The following is a 10057-nucleotide window of genomic DNA, read 5'->3' as shown; positions in this document are numbered from 1 at the left end:
GTTTTAGTTAATTCCAGGTGTAGTCAAGTTGACAACTAAGAATAGCCATCACAGACATGTACAGACCGTTTTTTTTTGTGTGTTTATTCCATAAGCAATATTAAACTTTGCACTGCCTTATGTATTATGAGTAATCTAATTGTGACTTAAGATATATGTTTGAAAGCCATATGCAAATTCTATGTCTGCCTGTTTAAGTAAAAGATTTGAGCATCATCGTATACTGGTTAAGCTGTCATATGTTGCTTAAGTTCATCGAAAGCATACTCTGGCAACTAGAAGACCCTCCTTTGTCACAGACCCAAACATGTTTAACAAACATCCTCTGTAAGTGTCCTGCTCTGGGTCAGGCTAGCTCCTAGCTTTGTAATGGCAAGAGGAAAAAAAAAAGCCAGCAGCTAAGGGTGTAAGAACAGCTAAAAGGTAAGTTATTTTCAACACAGGTTACTATTTTTCATCCTATGGGTATAAAAATTACTGAGATGGGAAAGAGTAGATGGAAACTCATCCATGTAGAGAAGCTCAGTCAGCAACTTCAGCCCTCTGGCCCAACTTCCCCAGTCAGTTTCAGTTGCTATAAGCCCATGCTCTGATGCTCTGTTTCTCTCTGCTGTTCGAATCAGGCTATTCATTCACATTTGCTGGATGCTATGTGTATATCTTACTGTTTACTGCTTCTAGTTATCTGCTACTTGTTATTTGTTTATTTTTTTCATTCTTGCTTGCTATATTTGTAATAGAATAAGCACTCTCATGTTTGGTATCTGCAGAGGGACCTGGAAACAATCTCTTAAGAATAGCGAGAAACAAAGGTTCTGGAAAGTTAAATGCTACACTGATATATGAATGGAATTTCAAAGATCCAAACAAAAGTGTAGTTTATTATTCTGTCACTTGTTTATAGTGTTGTTTGACAATAATTCTGATCATTAATCTTATAACCCAAGCTTGCATAGTTAAAAAAAAATTATGCCCTTCTGAGTGGATTGGCATTAAAAATATTTTAAAACAGTTGCTAATATTTTGCTATTGTATTCTAATTACATGATTAACTATCAACATGTTCCAGGTGTGGAAAGAAGTTTACTTGAGCTAAATGTTCATTGTCTTCACTTGAGGCTGTTTTAATAGGAAAGGGAAAAAAAAAGTTGGCAAGAATGTAGGCTCCTTGTCTTATGCAAGCTGGCTTATAGCCCACCTCCTGTGGGTAGAGCAGAAAATGGAAGGGAGAAAGATGGTGGTGTTAAATGCCTGCCCACGACTCCAAATGGAACAAAGAAGGATGCCTTCCTGTTTAGAAACTAGGAAGAGGAATGATAGGCTATCCAGTGTCCCAATGCGCCAAGTCATACCCTTCCTGCCTTCAGTCTGTGATGCATGTGTTCATCTTCATCTCTTTTCAAGAGTTACCATTTCCCCTGGTCATCTGGGAGTTGGGTAGAGCCATGCACCTTGTAAAGCCCAGAGATAGAGCCCAGCATCTGGCTAACTTTTGGAATTGCATTGTTGGTTCTTTGTCAGGATTTGCATGTTTCATCTTCAGTGTGGCAGTGTCGAGAGACCCAGTGACAGGTGCTGGGTCATGAGGGTGAGACTCACATAAATAGATATTCTTTTCTCTTGTAAGTCCATTTTCTTTCCAGGCTGGAATAATAATTACTACCCAGCCATTTGTGACAGGGCAGGTTGGCCTCATGTCTTTTTCCTTCTGTATACACCACTTGTCTCTTTGCTTTACTGTGGTTTGAAGCCATCTTCATCACATGTTCATAATAACAGCTACTGTGAACCCAAATCAACCTCTATTTTTTTTTTTTATAAATTATCTAGTTTCAAGTATTCTAACAAAACAAAACAACAGAAAACAAAACAACAACAAACCAGAGGCTAATATAAGATGACTCTTTGTCAGTGGAAATGGAAGACTAGCAGATTATACTGTGAGGTATATACATTATTCTGTCGGATTGAGAAGGCTGAAAGGAATGTACTCGATGGTTTTATTTCAAGGTTTTATTTCAATGACCAGATCCCTTAGGTCCCCTTCCCGGAAAATGGAAGGGAGAAAAATCATGTATACTGTATATTATTCTGCAATCCCTAGGGACCACAGCCTGAGTGAAAAAACAGGCTTTGGTTTTTATTATTGTTCTTGGCCTTACATTGAGTTTTATTTCATATTCATATTCCACTAAATACCTAAATGGCTGCCATACATTTCCTTTTCAATGCTGTTCTCTTTTTATTTGGAAAAGTACTGTTGGGAACAGGAAGGTTTTGAGGAATCATTAAGAAAGAAGCATTACTTTCTTGTCTGAAGTCTCTGACTCCACATTTTCCATTGAAAAAAGAAGAGAGGAAGAACATTCCTGTGAACACAGATGCCAAGTCAAGGCACATGGTGCAGTGAGAATGATGGGAATGTAGCAAGAAGAGGGCTTTGTGCAAAGTGTGTGTAAAGCCAAGTAGCACGAGTTTGAACAATAGGGAACTCTCAAAGCATTAAGAGACATCAGACACAAAGTGGGAGTTGAATGAGAGCCTTAGCTTTTCATATGGAAAATGGATGGGGAAGGGCTTGGAAACTTCTAACTGCACTGAGATCCATCTCAGACACTACCAGTGATGCTCAACAGTATTGAAAGGTGAAAGGCATGGCCTCTGGCAGCTCCTAGAGGAAGAGCAAATACCACAAGCCTGCCATAACCTACTCTATGGGATAAGAGGTAGATTAAGTTGTTTAGCAAATATGATCACCCAAATTAAGGCAATTTCGATATAAATAGGTTATGATGAAAAAGTTATAATGGAGAAAGCATGATACAATTTAATCAAGCAAAGATCTAAAGGATAATTTGGAGAAAAAAAATCAAGCATCCAAATTATAAACTTGAGATAAAAGGTTATAATAAATAAATAAGATTGAACAGAAGAGAGTGATTTACAATTTATAATATTCTCATGGCTTCCAAGCAAATGTATCTGAAAACTGTAATCTTGGAGTTGGAGCTCAGAGAAAAACCTGGGATTTAAAAGTCATTGGTGTAGTTAGAGCAGGTCCATGTTTCAGAGGTGGATATGTTGTTTACAGGCAGAGAACACAACACGGCAGAAGAGATAGCTCAGGACTTAATCATCAAGTTGAGGTCATTCTAGGAAAGAGACTGAGAAAGTCATTTGAGAAAGAAGACCACATTTCAGAAGCCATGAAAGATATGCAAGAAGGAGAAGTTACTTAGGAGACAGAATTAGCCATAAGGAAACCATCCGTGTGATCCCTCCCTGTCCTCCAGAGAGGAATTCTCCATGTAGTCCTGGCAGTCCTAGAACTCTCCCAATAGAGCAGGCTAGCTGGGCCCGAACTCACAGAGATATGCCAGTCTCTGCCTCCTGAGTGCTGGCATTAAAGGCATGTGCCACCGCCACCCAGCCTGTATGATGAGAGGTAGGACTGAGACTCTAGTGGCTGGGCTGGGCTTGGCTGGGACGGGGCTGGGCTGGCTTGGGAGGCAAGGAAACAAATGGAACACAGAAACTCTTCCTGGGAAAATGGTAGTTACGAAGGAAAGAAGGAAGACATAGTTTGAAAGGACTGTGTCTTTTGCAGGGTTCGTCAGTTTTCTGAGTTTTCTATCACTGAATCCTCTCCTAAGACAAGTCCAGAAAGGTAATAATGGCAAGTTAATACATTTAGCTAGAAGAAACTGGGGCTAAGAAAGGCTAAAATATTTGTTCAAGGTCATTTGTAGCAAATTAAGCAGGAGACCCAAGAAGAGAGTGCAAGGGCTTTGCTCTCTTAATTCAATGGTTTTCCCATGGTGCCAACCAAACTGAACATTTCCAGTAGTTGCTCTTCTGGGATCCTAGCGAGCATGGCGTCCCACATTGAGGGAATTTGATTTGTCTGAGGGACATTGGGAAGAAGGTGGGAGGCTTTGCACTAAGGAAGGCTATGTTTAAGTCAATGCCGGATGGAAACAAATCTGGTAGCAAGATGTAGGATGTGTTAAAAGAGACATCACAGAAGGATAAGACAATCGGGACACAGCTTCAAGCTAGGATATATTTTTAAATGTACATCCAATCACATGATTAAGTTAGCTGTTTGGTTGCTTTTTGGTTTTTGTTCCAGAGAAGGTCTCCATCAGTTTGCCAGTATTATTTTTAATAGGCTTCATGTACTCTGATGTTTTTAAAAAAAGAATTCTTAGGCTGAACACATTTGTAAACTGTATCTCCTGGGAACAGGACTTTAAAATTATTAATTTGGGAGGGTGTGTACAAGTGAGTGAGGAGGACAAGGGTCAACCTAGAATGTCATTCCTTCGGGCTAGACACCTTGTTTTTTGTGACAGGATCTCTCACTGTTCTGGGATTTGGTAATTGGGCTAGGTTGGCTGGAAAGTAAGTCCCAGGAATTCCCCTGTCTCAGCCTATCCAGTGGAGGAACATAGGTGTCCACTACTATATATGGGAGATGATCCAGCAGAAGTCTCTTTATTTGTGAGACAAACACTCTACAGACTATCCCCAGCCTTTTTTGCTCTGTTTCATACTTACTCTGTAATTAGTATGTTTTGTAATTTATGGTAATTATATGAAGGTTACTGTTAAATACATTTCAATGAGTATGTCAAATTAAAGAATATTGCCAGTTCTTAGATACAGGTCTATCACCTAATCAAAGAATATTTTTGAATTTTGGAAATTATGTATGTGTCTGCCATAGTAGAAAGAAGGATTTAGATGAAAATGAGATGATGTTGACCACACAAGAAAAAAATAGATATTTTTAGGGAGTTAAAGGTTTGGAGTACAGCTGTGTCCTTAAGGTATTTTCTGCATTGTTTCCCAAGATGCCTTGGGCTGCAATAATGAAAAATATTAAAAGTTGTAAGCAGCACCATCAATTTATTATTTCATAAATCAAGAAACTCTGAGACAGTGGTTCCAGGATTCACGGTCAATGACTCACTGACTTTACCAACCACTCAGCTTCCAGTCACTTTCCAGATGTGGCATTCCAGCCACTTTCCAGATGTGGCACAGTGACTAGGCTTTATCTTCATGGCTTCCAGATGCCTAGAGTGAATTAAGAATCCCCATCATGAGGTGCTGAGTTTCCAGTGTGACAAGAGGCATCTGAGCTGAAGCCTGAAGAAATGTTTTCTCAGGAGTAGTAGCACGGAAAGGATTTCTTCGGGACTCATTCACTATGTATCCATTCACCAACCAGTTAATGCAATGGGAAGTAATATTAGCCCAGACTAATCTACACAAACTAAGACTTATTCTGAAAGATGAATTTCCCCTGAAGGATGGAATGCTCAGGAGAATGGGGGCTCTGTTGACAAATATGGACAGTAGATAGTCCATCACGTCTTTTACAATTACTATAGAGGGCTGCAGGTTTTTTTTTTTTTTTAATTTAATGCTTGTGGTTTTTCAACATTCCTCAAATTCATCTCCGCACATAGTTGAGAAGCTCTTGAGGCTCATGGCTCGTCTTACTTAGCTCTTCTCTCCATGTGCTGAGTTAAGGCAGAGCGAAATACTTCAAACGCAAAATCCACTTCCGGCTTCGTGACACACATCGAGGGCGCGATGCGGAAAGTCTGAGGCGGGCAGAGGAAAATAGAGCTTGAATCATCAGAGAATCAAACGTGACTTCCAGGAAATGGGCTAAACCAGGTCCCCAAACCTTATTTTCATCACATTGCTGACATTTTTTCATTAGGTTAGGCTCTGCCTCCTCCCTCCCGAGATCTTTCACCTTCCTTACACAAATCCTCCTATCAACTTGCTTTGAATTTTTTCTTTTACTTTTTATTAAATTTATTTATTTATTTATTTACTTATTTATTTATTTATTTATTTATTTATTTTCAACCCAATATCAGCCCTTCCTCTCTTCTCAGTACCCCCTCATATAAGTCCTCCTTCATTCCCCTTAGAAGGGGAAGCCCCCCTCTGCATGTCAACCCCCACCCATATCCTGCAGGACTAGGCACACCCTCTCCCACTGAAGCCAGACAAGGCTGTCCGTTTAGGGGTGCAGGCTCTATAGGCGGGCAGGTAGGCAAGAGTTTCAGGGATAGCCCCTGCACCAGCTGTTTGGGGGACCCGCATGAAGACCAAGCTGCTCATCTCCTACCTATGTGCAGAGGACCTACGTTCAGCCTCTGCTTGCCCTTTGGTTGGTGGTTCAGTCTCTGGGACTCCCCAGGGGTCCAGGTTAGTTGACTCTGTTGGTCTTCCTGTGGAGTCCCTGTCCTCTTTAGATACCTCAATCTTTCTCCTAACTCTTCCCTAAGACTCCCTGAGCTCCATCTACTGTTCGGGTGTAAGCCTCTGCATCTGTTTCTGCCATCTGTTTACCTGCATGTCCTTCCACTGCCATCCCCGAGATCTTGCTTCACCACCTCCCTCACACACAGTTTCTGCCGTCATAAAACATCAACTTTCCTAACGACCGGCTTCGTGTCCACTAGTCTAGACCTACTCATGTTCAGGATCAATGCCTGAAAAAGCCAATTGCTGTTTCCCATTGCACCCATTATTTTTATAGGGATTTTTGCCCTCCCCTCCCCCCATTCCTTTGTTATCTTCTGATCCATCACTCTATTCTGATCTCTCCCTTCTGTTGTCTCAAAGCTTGGCGAACAAAGCTAACTGAGCTATACTCTCTTGCCTGTCATGTCACGAGCATTTCCAGCTTCACGTTACCTCACTTGTATGGCCAAGTCTCGGTGCTGATGACAGTAAATAAACTGCTTTGTTCCTATGTGTAGGAGCTGAGAAATGTATGAAACCCACACAGGAGACCCGAGTGGTGCTACCACATATTCACAGCCTTCAGCTTCTGCTGGTTTCCAAGAATATTCTCTTCCTCTCTCATCTTCCTTTAGCTCTCTTCTAAACCTTGAGTTTTCTTCTTAGTTTTTTTTTCAAACCAACTTGTATGCCTCCCATTCTATTTCATAAGCAATCACGGTTCCTATTTCCTTGAAGAAAATTGAACCTCCCCGACACAGTCTTTCTCTAAACCAGTTTACTCCCACATACATTCTTCTATTTTTCCCAAAGGCTCAGAGAATGATGTCTTTACTCTTCAGTTCAGAATGGCTCACCTCTCTCTTGACCCCTCCCTGACTCATCACTTTCATTCCAGGAAACGCTCCCATGTTCTCTCAAATCTTTGACCTTCCTTCAACTTCCGATCCGGCAGTCTCGGTAAGATGCTTGGATCTTACATAATCCCGATTCAGATACACCAAGCAAAACCCGAGTTGACACTCAGCGTCTTGCGGGTGTAATACATATGCTTTTCCCCTGCTTTTAATCAGATCTTATTCATAAGACTTGCCTGATGCTTACTGGCTTTGGGTTTTCACTCCATCATTTTCTATTCACATCCTGACCATCTGGAGCATAGCTTCTGTCCTATTAACTCGACAATACCTATACTAAAGTTATCTGCAAGACGTGAGATCCACTGGGAATTTCCCAGGTCACATTCTTCCCTCTTGTTTCTGTTATACTTTCACACTTGGGCATCCCCTTTCTCAATCATCTGGTCTTCTACTTCTGTAATTCCATATTCCTCTGAACTCTTGTCATACCATCTACCTCTTTGTGTCTACTGGAGGAAGTTCTTCCTTGAGCTGTCTTCACCGCACTGAACATTTCACCGGGACACTAGACATCCCCAGTTTTTCCTCTTTTTATCATTTGCATGCTGATGACCCCAAATTATAATCTTTACCCCAGTCATTCCAACTTAAGCACATACTCAAATAACAAACCTGGTGCTCCAAAGTGCCTTAAATGGAGCACGTTTAAAGACAAATGCCCACATTAAGCCAAGCCAGACATGAGGGTTTCAGCCTTGATTCCTGCTCATTGTCAGATCCAAATCTTATGCAGTTCACTTCCAAAACATCACCAGAACGGACCTTCTTTTCCTACAGCCACTGCTGAAGCACAGACAGCACCCTCAGTCCCTGCCAGACTCCCTAACTCCTGTCTTATCTCAGAGAACAGACTCAGCAATGCACTCACTAGTTATATGACCTGGACAAGTTACTTAATGTCTAGGTACTGTTTTTATTTATCTATAAAGTTAGGGTAATAATAGTACTTTGGCATGGTCAAGATGTACAATATATCAAGAAGTGCAACTGACAAGGTAATAAGATGTCTACCTATCCTTACCTATCACCTCAAGTTGATGCTCCAGCCATACTAATGTGTGACAACTCTGTGCACTTTGCTGAGCTTTTCCTCAAGCTTGGGCTATTTTTATAGTGAATTAAGGCTGTGCTAGCCAGAATGGCTGGCCTGGGCATCTGTTCTCTTTCCTTCCACAGTATCGCATTTTATATATACAAAAGAAATTAATATGCTGTATTGTAGTTTTGTGTTTTATTTCTTTCTCCCATAAGCTCAATGAAGAATAAGATCAAAACAAAGTTATCATTGTAGTATTGGTTCGTGGCATACCACTGGCTGCTTAATATGAATTTGAAGGAAAAGCTAAACAAGTGGACAATTATTTCAGATCTTCATAAGTTAGGATTTTAATAATTAAGATACAATATTTGATATGAACAGACAACCATTCCTAGTGTTTCCTTAGGGATCTTGTCTGTTTTGTTTCAGTTTCCTCTGACAAACATAAGATAGGAAGTGGATCTTTTTGTATTCATTGTGTTAGCCAGGAAGGGAGCAGGACCAAGGGAAGAACAAGGACCGTTTAAACTGGGTAGAAATATCAAATCACATTTTATAAGAAAGGAGCGTGGTGTTCTATTCGGCACTGGAGAGACTAAACATAGCAGCAATGCATCACATATTTTAGAAGTCCAGAAGAAAGCATTTGGAAGGTTTCCATCCCAAACCACATAGTATGTGAGGAGACAGAGAAGCATCATCTCTTGAACATTCTAGCATACGCATCAAAACATCACAAAGCACTCCCTAAATATGTGCAATGACCATGCTTCATAAAAGAAAGGGTTTTGAAGTGGGGGAGATTAAGAGGAAATGAAAAAGAATATTGGAGGGAGCAGAAGTCACTCCCCACAGTTGAATCTCTACTGTAGAACCCATCCTGGTGAGTGGCCTGATGGTGTGAGATTTAGAGGCAGGTCATATTGTGCAGCAGCAGCAACAACAGCAACAGCAGTAACAACAGCAGTAGCAGCAGCAACAGCAGCAGCAGTGACAACAACAGCAGCAGCAGCAGCAACAGCAACAACAACAGCAGTGACAACAACAACAGCAGCAGCAGCAACAGCAACAACAACAACAACAACAACAACAACAACAACAACAACAGCAAGAGGGCACAGGGTCAGACCAGGCTCCTGATAGAGTGGGCATATCTTCCAGAATGGGGTAGGATGAGCTCTGTCTTGCATTATTCCAGCAGAGGGTAAAAGACACTGAGGGGCCGATCTTGAGTTCTGCATCAGGGATTGTGTTTAGGGATGGTCCTTGATCTCTCTTTCTGGGATCATATAGGGCATCTTAGAGTGCTGTGTGCTCTAATGACCACTAAAACACCAGGTTCACAAAGTCAGACTTCAGAGCTGAGTAAAGAATGACTATCACTGTTATCTTAGGGGTTAGAACTAATTAATACACAGTGCAATACATATGTATGTGACATGTATATGTTACACAAGTGTCATGGTAGGATCATCACCTACACTGTGAATTGTCTGGTTAGTTTGTGTGGCCTTTCTATGCCTCTCTTTTGCCTACAAGAACATGGATAATGGAATCACTTTACCACATCCCCCTCTAGTGGCTACAAGCTATCTTTTGTCCGTTTCTTTTTACCACAGGCAAGCTTTGTCCTAATGCAGAGGAAGCACAACTAGGTGCCCTATCAAGGAGACCCTACCTCACAGGCGGCCCGTTCTCTTACCTGAGAAAAGTTACCACCTCTACCCACTATGAGCCCCATGTCCTTGCAGTCCTCATGGATTTGATTGACTTCTGTTTTAGGAAGAGGCTGGCGGCTTATCTGTGAATAGATTTAAAAAACAAA

The 10057-nt window shown here is 41.2% G+C and overlaps 1 protein-coding gene across 2 annotated transcripts in view; it reads right to left on the bottom strand.

Annotated features, from left to right (window-relative positions):
* Window positions 1-4891: 4891 nt before the first annotated feature.
* Agxt2 (alanine--glyoxylate aminotransferase 2) overlaps window positions 4892-10057 on the bottom strand; it is a 41062-nt gene continuing 35896 nt past the window's right edge. For both annotated transcript variants that reach the window (XM_028767549.1, XM_028767551.1), the window contains exons 13-14: window positions 9935-10033; window positions 4892-5615 (exon numbers count right to left, since the gene is read on the bottom strand). In XM_028767549.1, the coding sequence (XP_028623382.1) occupies window positions 5508-5615; window positions 9935-10033 (207 nt within the window). In that variant the 3' untranslated portion in view covers window positions 4892-5507. The remainder of the gene's footprint in view (window positions 5616-9934; window positions 10034-10057) is intronic.

The sequence above is a fragment of the Grammomys surdaster genome, unplaced genomic scaffold (genome assembly GCF_004785775.1).
Source record: "Grammomys surdaster isolate TR1022 unplaced genomic scaffold, NIH_TR_1.0 174, whole genome shotgun sequence".
NCBI classification, from domain to species: Eukaryota; Metazoa; Chordata; class Mammalia; order Rodentia; family Muridae; genus Grammomys; species Grammomys surdaster.
The sequence above is the reverse complement of the archived record's forward strand: the minus strand, read 5'-3'. Positions and strand labels throughout refer to the sequence as shown.